General features: G+C 35.3%; 1 protein-coding gene across 14 annotated transcripts in view; it reads right to left on the reverse strand.

Annotated features, from left to right (window-relative positions):
- CAMK2D (calcium/calmodulin dependent protein kinase II delta) overlaps nucleotides 1–25,893 on the reverse strand; it is a 309,028-nt gene that overhangs the window by 20,631 nt on the left and 262,504 nt on the right. For 4 of the 14 annotated variants that reach the window (XM_053570767.1, XM_053570688.1, XM_053570998.1 and 1 more), the window contains 2 exons: nucleotides 23,697–23,734; nucleotides 14,955–15,003 (listed from right to left, as the gene is read on the reverse strand). In XM_053570767.1, the coding sequence (XP_053426742.1) occupies nucleotides 14,955–15,003; nucleotides 23,697–23,734 (87 nt within the window). Of the gene's footprint in view, nucleotides 1–9,833; nucleotides 10,116–14,954; nucleotides 15,004–17,398; nucleotides 17,441–19,378; nucleotides 19,439–23,696; nucleotides 23,735–25,893 lie in introns of those variants that run through there. The other 10 variants (XM_053571046.1, XM_053570610.1, XM_053570290.1 and 7 more) reach the window with 6 other exon arrangements.

Consider the following 25,893-nt stretch of genomic DNA (forward strand, 5'->3'; position numbering starts at 1 on the left):
AGATTTTAAGAAACTGGTCAAAGACTCACATCATCTACTTGGACTGAAGATTTTTACCTTTGAATGATAAGAAAAGTTGTAAGAATTTTCAAGGGGGAATCTCTTTCTTTTATTGTGGAACAAAGGTGATGCATCTCTTGTCATCGTAGTCCTATATATTCTTGTCCTCAGCAGCTGTAAAAATAGTGCCTTGTGCTTTCATTACAAAGCCTAGGGTTATCCAGTCCATACCTTCCAGAATCAATGAGAGAGAATCCACAAGGGCAGATCAGGTCCAGTGAAGAGAGAAGAAAGGACAATTCACAACAAAACATATTGTCTATCCGGTCCTCCCTCTTACATTGTTTAGAAGTACTAGTGCATCCGTGATCAGTAGTGTATGGAGAACTAGTGAAAAAGCTTACAAGACAAATAAAATGATTAGGGAGCATTTTGTAACTTGGAGAATTATAGGAAAATGATAGATCCTCTTGATAAGTCAATAGGATAATACCTTTGTTTATGCCATTATAGATCCAAAGCCTCAATGTTACTACATGTGAACATATGCCCAACTTTGATGATTACTGTCACCTTCTGGATAAATGTACAAAGTTCTGTCACCACTTGTAAGAGCTAAGTTTGGAAGAAAGTCATTTATGAGATCTCATGTGTTCACCACATGTGCACATGCACACACATTCACGCATTCATGGAGTGATGTGAATTCCTGCAACTCTTCCAATGTCTCAAGGCCTCCATTCATCTGACAGATAGCAGTACTAAGAATCTTAGGATCAAGGGCCATTTCTGTAAAGTAGTTATTACAGTTTATAAGGCTTATTTTGAGAAGATGAAAATACCCTATCAGATCAGAAGTTCCTCAAGGACTCATAGTTGCAAATGCTTTTCGTTGAAGTGACACATTACACTGGCATTGTGTAACCAGTTTAGCTCTGGGATATTCTGCTCTAAATTCAGCTTAGAAAATGAACTTAAAAGTGCTTGTTGGAATACTGTGGCCAAATTTTACAGATTCGGTAAAGGTATTCTTGGTTTAACCAATGAGACTGCAGAAAAATGAAATTTATGAGCCCTATAGTGCAGGGCCAACTAAATATTACTCTTATTCTCATTTATTCTTACACGCATTATCCACGTAAATAATCGTATGTTGTCAAATTATTATAAAATATATTCTGTAGATTATTTGAGAAGTAATTAACATTCTACACTTAGAAAATTCTTGGCTACATTGTGTTAATTGAAATTAAGACAATAGTAAGACTTCTCCATAGAACACAACCTAGAAAAAACATGGAGATATTGATTTGGATATTCCAGGGAGGAAGACTACCGAGAATGTCTGCAAAGGGTAACTCTAGCCCTTCCACAGGCAGATTATAACCATACAGACTTGTAATTTGTGAGGTCTAATTTAAATAACACTGATGAGAAAATTCTTCAGTAACTCATAACACTGCTCCTGTATGGAAATTGCTGTGCAGATTCTAAAGATAACAACTCAGGTACAGATGTTTACACACTTATCCCAAACAAATATATTTTTGTTTGTCGTATCCTCAATCACATTTCATTTATATTAACTCTTCGTATATTAAAATAGCTCTATTGAATTTATTCTTAGGCTTCTCCTCTCTTTATTTGCGAAGGTTATCAATGAACAGCTTCTACTTCTTGAAGAAAGGTTTAAATGCACAATCTCATATGCTCACGCTGTTTTGATATTGGTCAACAAACCTCTTCAAAACATCAAAGGATTCTTTTGGAAGGAAGGTACCCATTTTGGTGCTATAGACCATGAATCTTTTCAGAGATATTTCTTTGTTGTTCAGGAAAACCTTTACATTTTTGTTCAGCTTAACTTTGTAAAATCTGATATATTTGATTGGAATACAAGAATTCTGCATAATAATCGGCTAGGTTTAGAGTAAAAATATTCTACTTAAAATGCATACTGCCTTAATATGTTATCTTCCCCAATTGAAAAAAACATTTCTTAGTTCACATTGTAAACAAATGACATTTTGAAGTAGAATTTCTTTCTTTTTAAATTTGAAAACACATGATGGCAATGAGTTTTACTCCAACTTCTCCTTACTATTGAATTTTTTTTTTTTTTTTGACAGAGTCTCACTTTATCACCGTTAGTAGAGTGCCATGGTATCATAGCTCACAGCAACCTCAAAGTTTTGGGGTCAGGTGATCTTCTTGCTACAGCCTCCCAAGTACCTGGGACACAACACCTGCCTAGTTTTTCTATTTTTAATAGAAATGGAGTCTCACTCTTGCTCAGGCTGGTCTTGAACTCCTGAGCTCAGGCAATTCACCTGCCTTGGTCTCCTAAAATGCTAGAATAACAGGCATGAGCCACCAAGCCCGGCCCCACCCCAACTTTTCCTAAAATTCAAAATTCTTTTTATAACATCTGGAGTCTGTGTTTTGCTAGATAGACATTCTGAAAATAATCACAGGTAATGATATTAATAAAGAAACCAATGATCCTGTACAGAGTCATTTCAAAAACAAGATAAATAATAGGTCTTTCATGCTTAGTCTGTTAACTTGGATGAAGATCGCTTTCCTTGAATCACTGAACCAGGTAATCACAATCTCTAAAAGGGACAGTATACGTTATGGTTCTTGAGATATTTTGCTTGAAAGCTGTTTAAATAATTTTGCATAGATATGCTCCTTTCAAAATTTGTATTTTATTTTTATGGAAAGCAATCTATCTTTTATTTTCAGCAGTAACAATCAAGACAGTTAAAAGTGAGCCAACTTTTCGAAATACTTGAAGATATTTCAGGATAAAGGAATCAGTCTAAACAATGGACAACTTTGAGTCATTACTTAAAATATGTCTTAAATATGACATGTTTTAACTGTTCAATTTTAAGAGTTTAGACAAAATTAATTTAAGGTAAAAACCTTGTAATTAACTCATTAATTTATTCAGTGCCTATTATGTGTTACCATGAAGGCAAAAGGTAATCAATTAAAATACATAGTAATTTAATTGTTTAAAAATATGATGAGTTAAAAGAATACTCTTTCAATAATAAAAAACTTAAAAAAAATTAACTCCAATTTCAATGAAGTAAAATGAACTTGTTTTCTTTACTTGGGGGATTTCATGCTTATTTAAGTATGTGGTTGAATGTGGGTCTTAACATTCAGGGATGTTTGCCCACTTAGCTAAAATAAATAGTTGACGAAGTAGAAACAAGGGGACCTACACACACATACACACACACACACGCGCACACACAAACAGGTCCCTTTGGATTTATGAACTCTTTTAAAGTGAACTTCTATGCTTGCATCATTTGCTTATATGGAAGAATGACCAGGAATAATATAATTTCACTGAGTGAGTATTGTAGGCCTGGCATTTTAATCAGGCATTTCATAAATAGTATCTCTATTCAGCATGAACGTTCTCTACTATTCTTACCATTGCTAGGTTAAACCATATGGAATTATCATTTCTGTAGGTAAAAAATGGTTAGGTATTGGCATATTATTCTCATTGCATATTTGACTTAGTGGTTTACCTGAGCAATCAGACTGTATATCTGATGGACGAAGTGATTTAACTTTTAAAATTTGCATTTTCTGGGTATAATGAGGAGGCAAATCTTATGAATGGAAACCCATGCAGATAAAAAAGTGTGATGATATCACAACTTCCAGAAAATTCTGCTCATTTAGTGGCGGATCGAATGTGGCGTGGTTGCCATCCAATATATGGATGTATGTGTATGCTTCCTTCTAGAACACTGTTCTAGAGCCTATGGAGATAGCCGTGAACAAAACAGACAATACTCTCTGCCCTGAAAAAACTTACACTCCAGGAGGGAGAAAAGAGACAGTAAACAAATAAGTAAAATAAATATCTGAGATAATGATAAATACCAAGGAAAAGTAAAACAGGAGAATGGAGAGTATTCGATTTTTACCGGATTGTAATATATAGTTGTCAAGAAAGATCTCACTGAGAGGCCGACATGTGGTAACATTTGATCAGGACTAAGAAAGAGAAGGGGCAGCAAGGCACATGCAAGTCTGTATCAGGATATACAAAGCAGGGGACAGTGAGTGCAGGAACACAGAGGCGGGACCTGCATGATGCATTGCAGGAATAGTGAACCTGATGTGCATATATCAGGAGATAAAGTCCAATGGTAAGGGGAGGAATTTCTGGAGGTGGCCCATTTCATGAAGAGCTTTTTAAATGGACTCTAATGATCTCAGTAGCCCCTGGAGAATACAGAGCAAAAGCTGTACCATGATCTGATACATTTTGAAAGTGTTGTTCTGAGTACTATCCTGAGATGAGAATGTTAAGTAGAAGCAGGTCAACTGGTTAGGAAGCTATGTCAATAATAAAGGCAAAAAAGGATGCTATCTGGGACCAACAGTGAGGACGGTGGAGTCAGTGAGCAGTAGTCAATGCCGAAAAAAAAAAAAAAAGAAAGAAAGAAAAGAGTCTGTATTTTGAAGGAGAGACCAGCAGGATTTGCTGATAAAATGGATGTTGGGCATGAGCAGAAGTGAGGAGACAAAGAAAACTTTAAGAGGTAATCCAGGAGTATTAAAGGAACTAGAATATAACATAGCCATGTCAAATTCAGTTTTCACAGATGCATTTGAATACAAACAGGTGAACATATGTTGAGATACAGCATATAGGAGTAAAGCGATTAGATAAAAACATTGCAGACTGCAATGACTAAAGGAATTAAAGGGAGACTGTTCTTCAGAGGTGTTAGTATGTACCGACATTATAAAAATATAATTAAATCTGTAAGTTATGTAACACAAAATAGTTATATAAAGAGTTCTTTTTTTTTTTTTTTAAAGAAAACACAATTGAGTAATTTGGGAATGTTCAAAACTCAGTACAGTTTTAAAAATTTCTATTCCAATCAAAGAGATCAAATCAACCATAGAAAAGTATTTTCTTTCTTTCTTTCTTTTTTTTTTTAAATAAATCTTTATTTTATTTATTTATTTATTTTTTGGCCGGGGCTGGGTTTGAACCCGCCACCTCTGGCATATGGGACCGGCGCCCTACTCCTTGAGCCACAGGCACCGCCCAGAAAAGTATTTTCATACTACAAATAGTTTCCTTTGGTTAATGAAGTACCCATATATATGTGATCAGTGGGATAACATCTTTACCAGAGAAGTTAATTTTATTATAGTAAAATAAGTCACAGAAATCCCAATAACTAAATCAATGTTTCTGAACCAATCAGGGTGCTTATTTTTATATGTTAGATTGGCAAAATTTGCACAACGCTCACCCAGGGAAAAATGCTACCCTATTCCTTATTAAGAGAAAGAAAGAAAAATAGACTACTTAGTTCATTGTGTATTAAAGACAAGACATTTTATGCATGTAGCCTGGAAGAAACTTTCCTGAACATAGAATAAAATTTGAATGTACTGGGGAAAAGCACCAGCAAATATAATTTCATTGAAGAGGATACTATACTGAGGGAGAAGCTTAGCCTTTTTAACCTCAGTCTATTCTTTCATATTCAGCACACAGTAGGTATTTGATTTTTTTTTAAATGAATGAATCCAATTATTTCAAACAGAGGTTTCTTCATTAGGAATTGCATATATTACATTCATCTGGAATTTTACGTATTTGTTCAAATATGACTGTAGATTTTCTTTATTATTATTTTCCAACACACACATTATTTCTTGTTTTAGTATACTAGCCAGAAACAAAAAAACAAAAAAAACTGGAAAAAAGGAGACAAAACACGTGATAGCTACTAGAAGGAAAATTCAACTCCCCCCACCGCCCCACCCCTGCCAATGATGCCTGAGTTTTAGAAATGAGGGAGCAATAGCAAAGCCTCAGGTCAGTTATAGCTTTAGTGATTCCAAGGTTTAATATTATGCTGGGTCCTTCAAGTGTACACACAGGAATCAAGCCTTAAAGAGATAACAGTAAGAGATCAAAACCAAAAGCAGAAATCTACCAGGGGAACTAATGTAGAGATAATCATAAAAATCCCAGTTTTTATTTAAATGAAAAAAGTTGAATCTATGAGAAAATCTGTTTTCCATTTAGACAATAATTGGTTTCGCTAAGTAAATAAGATCACTTTATTGATATTTTATTAAGAATCTGAATTTTGTGTTAGGGAAGTTACTAAGATACTCATGATGTCTGTGAAGCATTTTGAAACAAAGAATTTAATTATAGAGACGTCCAAACTTACACTTTTTACTGGGAAAGGTAAGATCTATCTATCCCTAAATGCCCCATTCTATCCAAACTTTCTTCCTCACCCACTTCCATCCTGGGTCCTAGTTCTGATGTGATAGTCACTAGCCCTATTTCCTCTATCCAGCCATGGAATTTAGTGACCTGGCATCTAATTTCTGATGAGCAATTAAAGGTCATTTATCAATTTATTTTGTAGACTAAAACATCAGAAATCACAATAAACCTTCTCTCTCTCCCTGTCAGAATAGGAGCATACACTCTGCCCTAATGCCAGGCAAAGTGCTTGGTCGTCTGTGAAAGGAGACAACTCAGGCTCCTGTGACTCCAGACACCTGTGTGTCACACATGCGCAACGTCCTCTCCTCAGTCCCCTTTTTGTTGTATTTCTTGCTTTTACAAAGATGTATAGATGAAGTAAAAAGAAAAAGAAAACCTAAAATCTCCTTTTATTGGTTCCATGATCTCTGTCTTTGATCTATTATATCGACTCACTCCTTGGTGTGGCCTCGTGCTCCCTGTGACTAGCACCTGGCCTCTTCTCCAGCCTCAGCTGCGACTATTTTGTAACTTGCACTTCACTCTTCAGTAGCATCCTGAGCTGCGGGCCGCACCTCAGACACACCATGCTTTGGTTCTGTGCTTTCTATCTGGAGTGTATTTCTCCCCTCTCACCTTCTTTACTCTGTTAACAGCTCCTTATCCTTTAATGTCAAGTTCAGGAGTTCTTTGAGGAGTGCTTCTGGGCCGACCCCAGTCTGATCAGGGCTCTCCTTCTGTGCTCTCTCACTAAGGTGCACTAACTACCAGAGTGTATGCTCCGCAACTGGTGAGGACCTTGAGCATGGCAAGCCCGTGCATTCACCTCTGTACGTGCAGTGATAAACGCAGGACCTGCCAACCGATAGCACCCACGCTGCTTAAACTTAAAACACACACAAAAGCTATTATGTGCTCAACACCACGAAAAGCACTTTCGGTACATTGCCTCTTTTCATTCTCAGTGTCTGAAAGTTGTAAATAATGTTGTCATCTCCATATCTCCATTTTACGGATGCGGATATTGAGGTTCAGGGAATTTAAGTAATCCTGCTCAGCTCTCATAGAAGATGATAGACCTAAGATTAAAATTGGCAATATTTAATCAAGTCACTTACTGAAGAGATACTAAACTCTCTCTCAAAAAAGATCAGTTTTCTATAAAATTAATTTTCAGAAGAAAATCACAACAAAGAAACTAAGTAGTTCCTCCATTAATCTTTCCTCACCTCAAAACTATTCATAGGAAAACTCAGTAATTCAGTTTTAAGATTTGACAGAACCTTGGAAAGGGAAACTCACAGAACCCATATGGACAGAAAATATGTGCCGCCACCTCTCAGAAATGCGTTACATTGTTACTTTATGCCTCCAAACACTCCAAGTACAAGAATCATAAAGTTAGATCCATAGTACCTTTATGTTTTCCTTTTACTCAAGCTTTGCTTCCCAGTACTGGACTTACACCATAGACCTTGTTGTTAAGCTGATGGGTAGTATAAACGTTCCAAAGCTTGGAAATGTTCAGGAAAGCTGCCTTGTTGAGTTTCCTTTTCTGGACTGTATAAACTATTTTCCTTAAAGTGCTATTGATCATTACTTACTATCTTTTGGTTTATGCTAGGATACAGTCCTCAGAATCTATTCAGAATCAATCCAATCCATTTGAAACTCCCATAACTACTCATTTGTCTCTTGGCTTGGAACATTATCATGCATAATCATCGTTCCTGTTTCTAGATTTGCTCCAAGAGCACAAGAAGAGTGGCTAACGTCTAGTTAGTATACCAAACATCCCATAGGTGCCCCACAAAACATTTATTGTGTTAACTTCTTTGGCCTTAAGTTATCCTGAACAAGTATTAAAGGTATTATAGCAGCAATCTATAGCAGGAAAAACAATTAGGGGCATTTCACTAAGAAGAATCACTATATAGACATATACTTTTACACAGTTTATAGATATATTTATTGGCAGAAAATAATACAAATTCAACAAAGGAGATAGTATTTTACTTATATAATTATTGTATTTCAATGAATAATTTCAGAATTATATATAATTTATAGTTAATGAAAATATAGCAAATAATTAGAGTTTAACTTCTGTATAGAAATGAATGGGGTCAAATTATTTTAACTACAAATATTAAAGTAATTTTTGCATAGAAACTTTAAAAACATGGAATACAGCCCTTACTGTGTTTAAAGTGCTATTTTATAGATCATTAGTGCTACTGATAACATTTTGAATATAGAGGTCAGTGGACACCATTTTTTCCCAATTCTAATAAAAATAATCTCTAAAACAAGAATTTATCCCTTTTTAAAAACTCTGAATTAAATGTGACTATTCTCCATTGGTCGTAGAGTAGAATAAATTCTGTACCAATCCTGAAGTTACTGATTCTGATTTAAAAGTGAGAAGATCAATGGGTGGATACACATATCCAGACACGAATTTTTCTAAATAAATCACTTTTAAAAGTCAAAATTTGGATGACGGGGAAGTCTAATTTGAGTTCTTTGAGGATTCACCATACTTCCTTCCAAAAAGGTTGTATTAGTATGCTGGAACATATTCTTAGTAAAGTATCACAGAATGGAGGAGCAAGAATCCAGTGTACTTAATTCTAATATGAAGCCAGTAGATGATCTAATACATGCCCACATGAAAGAAAAAATCAATTCAATTCAAGATGGGGGCTGGGGGAAGAAGGGGAGGGAATTAGGGAGTGGGGAGAGGGCAGGAGGGAGGGGGACGGGTGTGCTCCCACTTAACAGGCACAGTGTTAGGGTATACGGTAAACCTCTTGGGGTCCAGACACAATTGTAAGAGGGACTCTATCTAACAAATGCAAACATTGTAACCTAATTTCTTGTACCATCAATTAACCTGAAACAATAAAAATATCAATATTTGGATTAGAAACTAGTAAAAAGTTATTACACACTACACTACAGATACTCAAAGACACTTTTAATTTAGTGGAATGATGTAATTATCAGAATATGCAAGAGTTTCTTGATATGCAGATTCTCTGGAAGAAATGCATGTAGGTAAATCCCGAGACACAGACTGCTTGTGGGTCTGCAGCCTGGCAGCATGTGACCATCTGTCCCAGAACGCTCTACACAGAAACAAAGGGTTTCACTGATAAAACAGAACTTAAAACTAGGTGAATCTGGGTAATCAGTCCTCACACTATCTACGAATGTACATATTTATTGAAGGCACAGCTCGTTACCAAGCGATTCTGTAAATTAGCGTCATCAAACCCAGAACCCATTCAAGCAATTGGGCTTTTTGCAAACATCCTATGCAGTTTCATGACTATCACCTATTAGTCAAGAAAAGGAAAAAAGAGTCTAAATAAGAATGAAGTCTCCGGGCGGCGCCTGTGGCTCAGCGGGTAGGGCGCCGGTCCCATATGCTGGAGGTGGCGGGTTCAAACCCAGCCCCGGCCAAAAAAAAAAAAAAAAAAAAAAGAAGAAGTCTCCACACAGTTTCACAGATATAAAGTTCTGCTTGTTGTACAGAGCTCCACTTGTAGACCCACGAGAAGGATGAAATGTAGCAAGAGAGCCAAGCAGGTGCTGAATGGTGAGCCGGAGCGAGACACTGGAAACAGGCTGCTGACAGATATATGGGAGCCCAACTTCGACAGATGTTGCACAACTCTGGATTGCTGGGAAAGAGCAGCAGATGGACCAAATGGACACACACCCATCAGGAAGGAGTAGGTGACTGAGCAATGGTGCTGGGTCGGTTATGAGGTTCAGAAGCATTGTGGGACACAGCGACAGACCCTGCAAACTGTGGCTACAGCCACAAACCAAAGGACAGTCTTCAAATGTAGAGTTTGGGAAGGATCACTGCTGTGTATCATCGACTTTAGCCACACCCATACCCCTGGAAAGCAGCACAACTGGTACTGTTGTCTACTAATTAAAGGCTAATGATGGCAGCTGTTTGATAATACCTGGAAGCGAGGTAGTCCACTTTCCAATTAATGAAAGTAGCTGCTCACTAGAAATGTATTAAAAATGGAAAAAGACTATTTCAACAATTTTAAAAACACCTGTTAGTTCTAATAGAAAAAGTTTTTTTTTTTTTTTAGTGTAGAATGAGCTCTTGTCCCAGTGCTTCCAAGGAGTCACTGTGCTTTGTTAAGATTCCCATCTAATTTTAAAGTATTAGTATGGCTCCAGGACAGTAAGTTTGCTGTTGAGCTTCCTAACACAGCATCAGAGATAAAGTTTGGTTTTTGAACACAAAACAAAATGATGAATTTGCTCCAGAGGTCAACACTAGGAAATCAACATGTTCATTACCTTGGAGAAAGAAAAAAATGAATTCTAAAAGCTTTTTATAGAGAAGAGTTGAAAAACAATGCAAGTCCTTTAAGGTAATTGTGAGCAGGGGAAGGAGAATGTTGTGTTTATAACTAAAGACTAAATGTTTATAAAAAAAAAAAAAGAACTATTTGATAAAAAAATGTATTTATCTCTGATCTTACTAAGTTTTCCTGACAATTATTGAATTAAATAAGAGAAGATACAGAAGACTGTTTTGACTTGGAATCTTTGAAATCTTCTGAGTAAGACACTTCATGAAGAGAAACATGTGGAGCTCAGGTGGACAACAGGCATTCAATAAATATTTGCTGAATGAATGAAGACACCAAAATACCCTAGATCAGCGGTTCTCAACCACTGGTCTGTGACCCACAGGAACTGTATAAAGGGCCGCGACATCAGGAAGGTTGAGAACCACTGCCCTAGATGCAATTCAAGAGCAACATAGAGACTGGGGCCTCAGAAGACCACAGTCCATTCTGAATGGAAACTAACAAGCGGAGTCAAAGGAAAATGGGTCTTCCCCAAATCCTGGCTTTCTAGGGTGCTCCAGATTCTGCTGACAGTGAAGGACCATTAGTCTAAGACTACCTCCACTTTCCTGTCTTCCAGGAGGAGAACAAGTGACCTCTCTAGCTTTTTCCTTTCAGAAGAGGCCAGAAAGAAAAACTCTGCCATTGGTTAAGGTAATCAGATCTTCCTTTGACCAGCTCACCAGGATGTGTTAATCCCGTCCACTCCCACTCCAATGCTTCTTTACACAGAAGTTGTCCCTGCCTGGTTAGTCCTTGGGGATGGGACAGAAAGTGCAGTGCACTGGCATGGGAGGCCTGTGATACGGTATTCAGGGGTTCATGTACCACCACGAAACAATTCAATCCTAGGTGCTATTATCAAATAAGCTGCACAGGAATAGGCAGAACATGTCCCAGCACGCTGAATTTGGCTACAGGAGCACGCCTTTAAGACCGTGCTATGGTGTTTCACCCAGACAACAAGATTGTCCACTAAGAGGAGAAGGTTGGAAAGCGTGTAAGAAAGATGTGCAATTTTATGGATACGATATGGTTTTGTAGAGAAGATATAGTTTTGATCAGGTTATGTAACTGGTAGTCTTTGTGCGTTCCTAGATGTTAGATATATAGGTAAATATAAGTTCTAAAAGAACTGGACAATAAATATATTCCCTACCAAGTGACTTGGAGCTACAGCAAATTCTGAGGTAAAGAGAAGAGAAAAAAAAAAAAATCAATCAAATGTAGGGTCTTTCTTGAGGACTATGTCCTGATACATAGGTTTCCACACAAATATCATTAGTATAACAAATACATCAAAAACACTGAAGACTGCTACATGTAGCAACTGTATTACAATTAAAACAATGGCCTAGGCGATATTTCAAAGTGTCTAGTCTTAAAGAGTTCTGTTACCATTCAGTTTTAAAAGAGTTAGCCACTAATAGTCCGTATGGGTCTTACTGAGAACACACAGGAGACCTAATGAGCTACATCTATGATTCTGTGGCCAGATCCACCTAGTAAAATTAACCAGAAACTTAAGCAACTTAAGTTCAAGGAAAAAAAAACAAAGTACCTTGGGGTCAATTATGAACTGGACATTGCTTTTGATTCCAGTATTATGCTTAATTTCTGTAATACACACTTTGTGTGTATACGAGGCCTGACAACTAAATTTGTGAACTCATCCTGGTAAAAGTGCTACATACCTCATTGTTGAATATCAGTATGGTCACTTTCAAAGTACTCCCCTTAAGAAGCTATCAACTGATGCCAGTGCCTAGTCTCCCTTTCAAAGCAATTTGGGAACTCTTTTTCTGGAATGACTATTAGAGCTATCATCCTGTGAGGGATGACAATTAAGCTCGTGAACTTGCACTGTACAAACAACTCAGTAAGGTTTCATAACATTGGTATATCGGTGTCTCACAGCTATGTTCATGTCAATGTTAGGCAGTGCCTTGCTGAGTGGTGTTTGTTATTGTTGTATGCTTTTTGTGTGCCATACAAAAACAGCTCTAATGATCACTCCAGAAAAAGAGTTCCCAAACTGCTTTAAAAGGTGAACTCAGTGATGGCATTGGTGCATAGCTTTCCAAGGGGAGTTCTTTGAAGGTGACTGTAGTGCTATTCAACAATGAGGTATGTAGCATTTTTTCCAAGATGAGTTTACCAGCCTAATTGTCAGGTCTGTAAAGACAAATACTGTCTTCAATTTGTAAATCCCAAAGGCAAGATGAAACCCATACCATTGTAGTTTGAAGAGAACTGATTTTTAAGAACTGATGAAATTATTTCATTTTATTAAAAACAATTATAAATTTTAAGGTAAGACTGACAGGGACTCTATTTATACATTAATCTTTGCATAGATTCACATCAATGATCTTGAACCAATACTTAATACAGTTAAAAGTTAAATTCAGGTGAGAAAAAACACTTATTAAAACCTTGCTTGTAATTGCCAAGGGTGAGGAACACATATTACTTGATGGATAAACTGCTTGGAGTGAGAAGTTGGTATTCTCCTAATTTTGTATAGTTATTTAAAGATTCAGTCTCTCCCATGAATGATGCACAGACTTTCTTAGTCTTGTTCAAGAGAACAATGTGAAAATTCATATAAAATATTTTACTTTTGAAAGAGTTAACGAAGCCAAGACACTCACAAGGACAAGCTTCCTGAATCTTTGGGGAAGCTAAAATGGCACCCCTGTTTATTTGGTCTAAAAAAAAAAAAAGAATGTCTTTATGTTATACGACTGGTATCTAATGATTTATAAAATTACTTTAGTTCAAATTTTAGCTCAAAGGCAAGAGTGAGATGAATAGACCTAATGAATAAAATCCTCCACACACCCATTCACCTTTCCACTGTAAAAAATAATGACAAACTTCCTCACACTGAGCTAGGTCAGTGCACTTAGTAACATAAATAGAGAGTACAGTTTAATAGTGTCAGTTGTTCTAGTCAGCCAAAAAGGAAAGAGTCTGCAGAAGCAACTAGCAACTTGTGGTTTATATCCATTTTTATTCCTAAATTGCCCATATGTCTCCTTGACCTGAGAATTTCCAGGTTCTTTACATCAAGAATACAGTTTTTCAAGAGTATATCTTATTAATACTACCTATAGAATTAAAGCTCATGGTGATACTATTAGGTAGGTAATCTTTCCAGATTATGGATGATTTTTCCCAATTTACCTTACATTTCTTTTCCTTTAATATTTCTGTTTTAAATGTCTTTATGGTTACCATTCTTTGCTGAAATATCTTCTAGACAATGGGCCTACAGAAAGTGAGTTAGGCACATAAGAATACAGAACTACAAATGCAATTGAAGCAAAAGTAACATTTCTAAACCAGTCATGTGGCCAAAAGGAAGAAAGCTAATGGCCAAAGTGTGTTTAGTATGTGAGTACAGATGTGCCAAGATGTCATCACAGATGCCACCCATGACTTCTATGTGTTAACAGCTAAAAAAGCTTTGGCGACTAAAATGAGTGAAGGTCTAGAACGCATTAGGGAAATTGCATGTAAACCTAGGATAAAAAAGCTGCCAAATACAGAATTCTACTGATTCTCAGGTAAGGCCAGTGAAAGTTTAAAAAATGCTATTTTTAGGGCAGTGCCCATAGCTCAGTGGGTAGGGCGTTGGCCACATACACCCAGGCTGCCGGGTGCAAACCCAGCCCAGGCCAGCTAAACAACAATGACAACTGCAACAACAACAACAAAATAGCCAGGCATTGTGGCAGGCACCTGTAGTCCCAGCTACTTGGGAGGCTGAGGCAAGTGATTGCTTAAGCCCAGGAGTTTGAGGTTGCTGTGAGCATCATAGCACTCTACTGAGGGCAACATAGTGAGTCTCTGTCTCAAAAAAAAAAAAAAAAAATGCTGTTTTTATATGGCACCCTTGAATTTGAATTGTTTTTTAGTTAGGCTCTTATGAATGTACCCAATGCTTACATGTTCTATATTATTTTTTGACTGATATACTTAAAATTTGTTGTTGTGTTTCCAAACTGTCATTACCAGTTGTCATTACCACAATGTGCTTGAATATACCACATGTTGGCTGTAGTTTAAATGACATAAAAGAAGATGTTAAAAAGTTGACAAAATCAATACGTATTATGAAATAATTATGTACTTACAATAAGGAAATTATTTTTACATTTTAGGATAGGCCTACTTCCTAAATCTATTATTTATTGGAGACAAATAAATATAGTTTTCATATGTATGGAGCTCTGAGTTAGGATTTTCCATATCTTAAACCATACCTTTCACATCTTCATCCTCAATCGTTGTATTTGAACTCTCAGTTGACTCCTATTAGGAAGAAAACATATTTTTAAGTTGTATACAATGACTAGCATGATCTCTTCTTCAAAAATTGGCTAATGATACATATATATCATGCAAAATTCTTCAGCAGGCTGTGTGCATATGCTGACATGCAAATGGACAAATACATTAAGTGATTTTTAACAGAAATAAAATGTCAAATGCTGCACACATTTCATAAAGGGAGCACTCTGGTTGCCTAATCTGTGAAGCAGTATAAATCTAGGTGATTTGTCAAAGCAGTGGAAGTATGCAGTTAATTTTAAAAACTGTGTAAGAATGTGTTGGTATTACAGTGCCCCAAAAGTGTGTTTATGAGCAGTTGAATACATTAGTCAAATGAATTCAAATCTTAATATAGACAATTTTATCCCCAATTAATTAATCAACAAATAGTACCTTGATTGTGTCAGGTACAATGTCAAGCACTGAATTTGAACCTGCCTACTGCTTTGAAGGGAGAGAAAGCATTTCAATGTGTCATTTGATGAATAAACTAAGGCTATTAAGCTGAGATATGTGGAAAGTACTTTTAGAAAGAATTTTCCTTTTTGTCATCAGCACAATTAAATAATAAAGAATAATTTACTTTCAAGAACTACTCAATTTTTTCCCATTCTTTTCTGAATTAGAAACTGGCTGCCACTGATTAGAAACCTGCCTCCACAAGGGAAAATCAAAGGTTTTTTTTTGTAAAACTACAAATGAATTTGAAGATTAGTAAGCACATTTAAAGGTACACTTTAACTGCTGGTATTAATATACATTTCTCAAAATGATCTGATAAATATTTAATCATGTACTAAAAAATATTTCCTAGCACAGAAATTTTACAATATTCACAAGAAACACACAATTTTCTATCAGGAATAATTAAAGACTAGAACCTCCCCCAGGAAATTGGAAACAAACTTCTAATCAATAGCTATAAGCTCAGAAACAAAAAAACTCCCAGACTTTGAAAAATAATGCTAACACTAGTCAGTGTCTTTTTAGAGATTTGATATTCAAAAAAACGATCGATTTATGTAAATATCATATACAATATTTAAACCAAAGGGCAATTTAATTAAAGATGTATCCAGAGTCTCCATACACACGAAACCAAAGAAAAGAGTCTTCATGCATTTCTTAATGTGACCTAGTATTCAAATTGAAGCTCAAAATGAAGGTCAATCCATGCACTATAAAAATTAACTAATTTATGTAAGCAAGAAAGACCATGCAGCAACTTTACACATGATATATACAGCTAGGACTGTTGATGTATCTGCTCCAGCAGCTGTACCTGGTCATACATTTGCTAGCACTATGGAACAATTGTTCTTACATGGGATGGTCCTGACTGCCTCAAGTCTTGTAGGCACCTAGAATAGTCTTGGTGTCATGACTATAAAATATGTCTCATATATAAAAACACTTTATTTTTTTTTTACTTTAATGATTTTAATATTGTTAACTGAAAGTTAAACCAGAAAGGAAGTGTGTTTTCTAAGTCTTAAGTATTGTTGAAAAGAATATAGATGACTATCCTTAATGTTTGAAAAAAGCATAGTGCAGTATTTTTTTTCTCCCCTTAGAGATAAAATAAAGTATGGAAAGTAATAAACTGGGAACATGGATATTCAGAAAATATCTCCTTTTACTATAGGTGTGTATGTGAGTGCTGTTATTTAGTTAACATGCTGTGCAAATAATTTACAATGTACAGGACTCCTTGGTCTTCCTGCAGTGTAAGTGATTAAATGTCTGTTACTGAAATGTATATAACTCAACAACAAACATATCTCACAAAAAGTAATACTCCCTGAATCTCCTCAGATTCATGCCAAACAACAGCAACAACAACATCATCATCATAACGGGGAGTTAAAAACAAACAAGAAACCACTCTGACAACAGAATAGAATGAAACTCAAAAGTAACATTAAATTAAAAGAAAAGAAAACAAAACAAAACCCATGGAACTCAAGATGATATTTTAAGACAATGGAGTGATACAGCAAGAAATTGTAAAATTTCATGCAGAACACATCTACAGTACAAAGCACAAACAGTCTGGGGAAAAATACAAGACCAGATGGAATTGCTTAAGATACACAGCCATCTTGATATAAAGACTTCATAAATGTTTAGCGTGACTTTTACTGGTTAATAATAACATTCATTTGTCTTTCAGGATGTCATTCATTTTTATATGAATGAAGTATGGTATATGGTATGGTATAGCTCTAGACAAATTACGTCCAAAAGAAAGTGTGGTAGAGAAAGAGTAATGATTTTCTTTGCTATTTTTCGTTAATAACTTAATTTTGCTTTGACTATTTGACGAGATGAGTATTCTTGTTAAAGTAAGATGATGTTGATTCTTTCTGAATACCTTGTTTCCATCAGGGTTGTGGATTACAGTAGTTTGGGGCTCCTGAGTGAGAACAAAATAGAGAAAGAAACAGTTCGCATTGGTAAGTACATTCTTTCTAGAGTGAAGGACAGAGCAGAATGGGCCAGCTGACAAAACTAAATAGTGACAAGAGCTAAAGCAATGTTAACTGCCGTCAGAAGTTGCAGCTGACAAAGTCTCTGATGAAAGATCTCCCTCTCCAGCCCAGGAGATAGGACCCCTCCCTAGCCAGAAGCAGCATGCAAAAGACCTTATTCTTGATCAGCACACAGACAAGGCTTTGAAGTGTGGAGACCTGAAGAGGCACTCACTGTTTCACTAAGTTCTATGCCAGCTAGAGCTTTCCCTTCTTTGATGAGCGGCTTGCTAATGTCTTACCTACAGAAAACTGGCCAAGAACACTGGAGATAAAATTCTTTGAGATGATCTCAAATTCTTTGGGAAGATACTTTTCAGTTTGATTGTTTTGAGAATTGATTATAGTGTCATTATAATTAAAACACAGCTGAATACCCTTGGAAATCTAGGACCATTGGGGTACACTTTAAAAACAAATGACTCTTGTAATGCATTTATTTCAGAGGTCCATAAAAGAAATTCTAAGGCACATTTAGAGGGTTTGAAAACTAATCACATAATCACTATAATTTGAGGCATGCAGCTGTTAAATCCTGTGTTAATTCATACCTAAAAGACAATTTCTGCTTTACAGAATAATCGGTTATACAGTCATGTTTTTCCATGAAGAAAATATCATTTTTCCTGTTATCTTCTATCAGAAAAGCAAAAAATAAAAAATAAAAAATTCCCAAGTGGAAAATGACTGATGTAAAAAAAAAAAAAAAAGATTCAGCATGCCTACGTCAACGGCATCCTGGGTACTTTGATTACATGATGTCGTGGCAACAGGGAGTTACTGCAACCCACTGGGAGTTCTCAGTCATAGTCACTCCCCCCAAACCATAGTTTACATGGTAATACTGAGAGAATAGGGTCCACCGCTGCCCTTCTGCCTTTCCCTGGCTATAGCTGTGATCAACATTGTTTTTCCTAGCAGACACCTGCTATCTTCATGTGTCCTTCCTTTAAGTGTTTTTAAATGAAGCATTCTGGTTGATCATGGTGGAATAATCTCCTAACATTTTTTTAACCATTTAAAATAACAGTAGGAACAGAAAATAATTGGAAAAATTTCTGAAATATGAAAGAGTTTGGGAAAAACATAGAACTCCGAGCACTGAATGCCAGTATTCTGAATATTAACGTAACACCATCTCAAAGTAACAACACCGATTTAGTTGTTCATTGGGTGGATTTGATTGTAATGGACAAAACTAGTTTCCATCGATAATTCAAATTCCTATGCTATGAATTTCATTTTTGGATTCAAGTGAAACAGTAAAAATTTAATTGAAGACACAACAAACAAAAGCATTAAATTATCCAGTGCCTCTTTATCTCAGAAAGTGAGGTCTTACAAAGCCCTGTTGTTTTTTCATAAGAAGGAAACAAGAACTCTGAATAAGGTCTACTTTTATGCTATCCAGCAATAATCTCGTTAGCTCTCCTTGATGTCAGCATTTGCATCATGAAAGGAAGAAACTTTTGTTTGCATAATCTAGAACTATCATCAGAAGAAGAGCTAAGAGTGACCAAAGCACATTCTACTGCATTTCTAAGGCAGCATGCAACAATTTCAACTACGGAGAGCACAGTTATCAGTACAATGTTCAATAATGAAATGAGATCATCTCATGTTAGAAACACACTGCTTGACAACTATCTCAACAAAAGGAAAAATAAATGAACTTTTGTCATATCTTAGAAAGCAAAAATAAAAACCAACCCAACAAAATAAAATATTGATATATATATGTATTTATAAAGTGAAAGCAAATGAGAGAAACGACAAAAAAACAGTAAAGAACTTAAGAAGGGTTACAAAGAGTCCAGGTATACCAGCGCCGGGGTAGGAATATTTTCTTTGGGGCTGGTTACCACGTTGGCTTTGTTGTTTATCTGTAGGCATGCAGAAAATAGAAACAGAGATGCCATAAACCCCTTGGTAGCCAATGTCTCTATACGCAGCATGTCGACATGGAGATATAGACATGAAAATAAAGAGTCACTGAAGATGAACATGAAAGACATTGATGACTGATAGGAAATGATGATCAAGTCTAGTCTCCGATGGTCACACTCAGGCTGGGACCATGTCTATAGGGTGGTGGAATGATAAAATAGACTTGTCTGCTCTGGCAGGGCTGCCTTAGTGAACAGACACATTGCTGCTCCAGCAGAGCTCAAATCAAGCTTTAGAGAATGAAATGAACATATCCCTTTTCACACTCTTCAAGTCGAATTCTCTTTCAAGGCTTCCAAACTGTTCACTGTTATGAATACATTCCTTTTGTTTTTTCATGTTATTCTTGAGCCTGAAGTCACACACAGACCATCTTTCTCTGGGGAGCCATCATTACCATGTTTAGTAGGTATCCAATTAAATACTTAGATCTTCTGATGAGAGATGGCAGGTGTTATGATATTTTTTAAAAATGTTAAGTCTAGGTCTCCTTCAAAAATTACACCTTGAATTACACATGAAGAAATCAAACTCTATGCTGAATGGAAAAGGACTTTTTAAAGTAATTGTATGAGAGAAAAATACTAGGTTTTCTGCCCAAGTGCTATTTCTATCATTGAGGAATATACAGGAAAATACAAGCAAATTGCACATGAACTTTATGGCCACACTGTATTGGGTAATACCATTCCTTTGCTTGAACATTATTAGATTTGACCTTCAAGAAGATATCATTACCACTGTGGAGGCCATAATGTGAAAGCAACACAGAAGGTCAATAAGTACTGTAATGGCCTACAGAGATGACTCTTTGTAGCCAAGTAGCAACTTGAAACTACAATTGAGTTTGGGTACTAAAGAATTAAAAAATAAAAAGTAGTAATTAACAAACAATTGTTTAAACTCATGCATGACAACTTACATTATGGTTATCAAACAGAAATATAAATTAACATTCATTCTTTTGCACTTTATCATCTAGGTATTTTCTTTATGTATTATTTTCTACAGGAATACACCCTCAAAATTTTAATGTAAATGTATTTAAGATCTTAATGAGAAAGATATACTATATAAAATAAATAAATACCAAATGAATATTTGTAAGTGATGACACCAGTTTAATTTTGTTTTCTTTGAAGTCTACACTTCACACCTACTTATCATACTGAAACTAGCACTAAGAAGATCGAAGGTTACAAATTAATGTAGGTATGAAATATTTTCCTTTTCTATTCATTCGCATTTCTATGACTACTGTATTAGTATTATTTAAATAAACTGTAACTCTGTGTTCTGTGACATGCAGAAAGAGAGATAAAACTTTTACATTTTACTGGAAAACTCTTTAAATGTTAAATCATCCATCTATATCTGGCATATAGTTAAACATTAAATCAAAGTGCAGGAAATTTAACATAAAATTGTGCAAGAGCCAAAAAGTGATCCGAGGTGATGGCATTTATTAAAGAGAGATTAAAATTCAGTATTTATGTTAGTAGAGGATACGTGAGGAAAGGGGAGGGTCCACACACAGATAGTTTCTTATTCAGGAGAGTGCTTGGCAGAAAAAAACAAAGCTGGTTTCCTGTCAAATCATCAGTGGCACTCATGATTAAAGTTCCACATGTATGTAATACATACACTTGGTTTAGTTTGTATCAGTGAATGCAAATGAAAGAGAAATATTCTGAGATGCTTTCATTTCTGTTTTGAGATAATATACTTGATTTTTTCCCTCTAGGATGTGGTTGCCAAGAACTGCTTTATTTCAATGAAAATGTCCCGCCTGCACCTCTCTGCACACAAACTTGTCTGCACAAGTGCACACATGCCCTCTTACACACATATACTGCTACACCCATTCACACACTCATACCTGGCATACACACAGCATATTCTCTTCCTAATGAAAGCCCTTCCTTATTGACAGGTATGGGAAACGTGAGTTAAATGTCTATGTGCCTCACCACCACCTGCAGTCATATTGAAATGTGCAGTTGAAACTTTTTCATTAATGTAAAAATTAAATTAGTGATCATTTTTTACTATGGGAAATCTTTTGGAGGTATACATAACATTCATTAATTGAAAAATAATAAGAGAATTTCTAAGTAAAAGGCCAGAAGAACTTCCTTTCACAGTATCAAGTATGTCTTTTAAACATATAAGAACTTTGGCACTTTTGTCTGTGAATGTAATTATTTTATGTTTTGAGAGCAGAGTATTTTTCTTTTCAAAAAAGCTGAATTTACATGATGCACTAAATTACTCTTACGAGGAATGAGTAAGATACTTCTATTTCTCAAGTGTTGAATTTATTAAGTTTTGAGATTAATAAACATTTCCTTTACAGGCACCTAACTAGAACGGGTCACTTTGACACTCTTTATAAACTCCATGGTGAATGTGTTACAGTGTGTCTGAACGCTGAATCACTCCTATTTTAGCAACATGAATATTATTTAAAAAATAATCATATAGTGTTTTTTACTTATCAGTAAACAGACATTTAATTATGTCATGGTTTTTTAATTTATTTTCAAAGAGAAAATTGGACTTTGTCCTTGTAAAATATCAAATTAGCTTATAGCATATGGCTGTAAGTTGAACTTTTTACATATTTAAACATTCAAATTCAGAGAAAACCAATATAATGTGTAAGGGGAGTACTGCATTTGGATAGTTGATGAACACTGATCTGTAATGGGCCATGGCTTTCTTTATTTACACTAACTTAGGTAAATAAGACTGTTTTAGTCCAAAGTGTGAATTGTCACAGGAGGAAAAGTCTGTCAGATAGAGGTCCTCACCAGCATTTGAACACTCGAACTGGACTTCCTTTTCTGAATTGACCAGTCAAAGAGAAGGAGAAGAAAAACATATGACCGGTTGAATTGAAAATATCAAAGCATGGAGTACAGAATAATTTTGTATTTAAAGAGGTGCATAAGATGACTAGAAGAAGAAAAGTTCTGACAATGTTTCTTTCTATATAAGGAGAGTAGTGAACATAAATTTCCCAGCAACTCTGAGTTTTCCATCATCAATCAGTACAGGGGGAAAAAAAACACAAGAGAAGAAAATATTTAGAAAATTAAAATACTGCATTTCCATCAATGTAATATAGGGAAAAAAGGCAGACAATAACTGTCATTATTAAAATCTAAATTGAATAAACTAAGCAGAAGGAAGATAAAAATACAGACTGAGGAAACCAATTGGTAAATGAAAATGCCATCCTAACAGGAATCTCAGCTGCACGGTCACCAGACTCTGGAAATTTCCAAGTTTCACACAGACAGGTGGTGAAGAAATGACAGGGCATGAACATTTGAAGTGACATATGATTTTTTTTTATGTTGTATTTTCAGTATGAACTGACGACTTGACTCTGGGTCAAGTTCAAATGTTAGAAAATTAATTCTAAAGAATGTTGAAGGGTTGATGAGGAATGTATGCTTTCTGCCCTTGGAAGAGAAAGAAAAAAGATTAAAGAAATAAAACATTCGGGTGATACTCTGGAAAGATAACAAACATCATTATGCAAATATATGGTTACATTCTGTCAGAAGTAAATCCCCTTGAAGCAAGATGCAATCAGTAGAACATAAATTGCATTATTTTGTTTTGAAATCCAAGAAAGTTGTAATATCCTGTTATTTTTCTTGAAAGATTTCTATAATATTGGCTCAGATATCTTTCAATACCTTACAATAGAAAGACAAAGCAATTAAGACCTTCATAAAAAAATGCCCAAGCAGAGAAATTTAGTCATTTGATGTTATATTTCCCATATCCAATGTCAGGTTTTTTAAAGGCCTAGCACTTCAGTGGCCTTTACGGACATAGCATTAATGATTTGGAAAAACATTTGGTTTTTATGGATTTACAGGTCACCATGGTAGCTTGAGACTCTAGTAAAGCAGAGAGGACGCAAAACATTCAGATCCTATGGGAACTCTATATTGTATAAAAGTCTTTTATTCTTCATAATAACTTACTGTATAATCAAGTAGAAAAATATATTTCTTGGTATAAATGTTAGTCATCTTTGTGCAATAAATTATTTGCATTCTTTATCAGAAACTATAAAAAATACAAGTTTCAAGAACTTAAGGCTTGTATTTAACATTTAGAAATTATCAAACATCTGAAAGTCAGACATGGATTTGGAGCACCTGTTTAACTTACCTTCACGCCATCTGGTTTCTTCAACAAACTCTTGGCTGCTGCAGAATGAGAATAAAATCAGCTTAGTGAGTTATTCCCAGAAACCCACAGCCAGGTAACAAAACAGTCAGGTCGCCTTCTACCACTTCTGCTGAGTTATGGCCAACATATGCCAAGTTATCAAGGTCACACTGATGAGAGCGAGCTTACAGAACATTGAAATGCAGTATCACTTTTCTTGTTTGCCATAACAAATTCACAACTAAATTCTTATGTAGTTCGTTGTATATAAATGAAGAGTTTGCCGGTTGGGTTATTGAGCTTTATTTCACTCTTGGTTGCGAAAAGGATACTGGAACTTTAACTGGACTATCCTTTTGTAATCCAGAAAGTTGATTTCAGTCTTGAGACATCAGCTGACAGATCGTACTACATGTTCATTCACACCACAAGTATGGTGACCATGTCAGTTCTGCCATTTAAGACCCTCTTTCCAGAGGTTGAAAACTTATTTGTAAAAATTTGCTCTCATTAAATGACATTTTTCAAAGATTTTTGCAATCGGGCAATTTCAGTTTTGCAAAGAATATTAATAACCGTATTTCAATGGGATGGTATCTTATTGACCTAGAGCAAATTTTTAAAATGCTTAGCACATGACCTTTTAAAAAAAATGGCAATATGTATTCTTTTATACGTCAAAGGCTTTGTGTTTAAACAAAAGCCTTTACATTGAAAAGGTAAAAATCATAAAATTCGAGACAAGATACGAAACAAAGTGAAATCTTCTAATAAATCAGAGAAATCCTAAAGAGTATGGTCTTATATTAACACTTCATTTTTTGGGTGGCGAGCTTTTATCATTCGCTCTGTTGCTGAACTTCTATAGTGTATTAACAGGTGAAGTCATCCTTTCAAAATACATGCTTATGAACGGGTACAGACACGGTGAACAGAAAATATAACTGTCAATGGCAATTAGTACACCAAGTGTAGAATTCCTGAATATGCAGGACAAAGTACACACTTAGGATTCCCTTTAACATTAATGGTAATGAAGCATATCACAAAAGAATTTGACATCACAAGTGGAAATTCCTATCTAGAATGGAACTGCATGAACTTGTGATTTCCTGACATTCACTTGATTGAGGACGTTGTTTTGATATCGCTTTGGTAAAATTTTACATTTATTTAAAAGGTACAAAAATGTTAATTTTACTTAGTTTTTTGCAACATAGCTATTAATTTATTATTAATTGAGATGGTAAGAAATAGTTGCCTTAGCTATAGTACTGTTTGCCTGGAGCTAAAAAGCAACATTAAGTATATCCTGTGGCAGTTAATAGGTTAGAAAACAAACTCAGAATAATTGGAATTGCAATAGCAAGCAAAAAGAAGACAATGATTTGGGGAAGCAGGGATTTGGCCTGAGAGATGCAGAAATATCCCTTTTGGTTACTATTCACCTTACCTCACAAGAAATACATTCCACATAAAGGGAGAAAAGAAAAAATACAAACAACTTTATAACCATATACTCATGGACAGATTACTTTAAAGAACATGTTTGGCAATGAAATAAAATGAATAAAGTACTCAGAACTAAAATGCAATCTCAAGTACAAGGTGTTATAACTGCGTCTACTGTTCCTCAGTTGATTCGGAAGTGATGAGTTAAAAAAAAAAAAGGTTTGCTTGTGATGCTAAGACATTCAGAAATGATATAAAATCCACATATTAGTCATGAGTTTTTAGTTAACAAGATGATGAAAAGGAAAATGCGAGGTAAACAAAAAACTTCCATATACTGAGTTCATACATTAATAAAGGCCCAATTTATGCCCAAGGTGTATTTATCACTTCAACAAAATTCATAATTTTCATTCTGGAGATTTTTTTTCTAAGTTAGTTTGCCACTAACAATTTATGCTATATAAAATTTATAATAATTTATGCTACCTTTCAGTAATTCATTAATCACTGGGCCAAAGAGATATATTAGTTTATTTAAATATAGTATGTATTAGTTAATACTTAGTGTATGGCATTGAACGCAAATGAATGTCAATTATATGTATCAAGTGTTTATAAAACAGGTGACTTGAAAAAGGCAGCTGCAAGGTTTTATTACATCAAACAAATCGGACAAAATACGTACAACTGACCAACACAGCCCCTCAATTTGCAGCCTTCCTCATTGTACTATTATTATCGT

The sequence above is a fragment of the Nycticebus coucang genome, chromosome 1 (genome assembly GCF_027406575.1).
Source record: "Nycticebus coucang isolate mNycCou1 chromosome 1, mNycCou1.pri, whole genome shotgun sequence".
In the NCBI taxonomy this organism is placed as follows: Eukaryota; Metazoa; Chordata; class Mammalia; order Primates; family Lorisidae; genus Nycticebus; species Nycticebus coucang.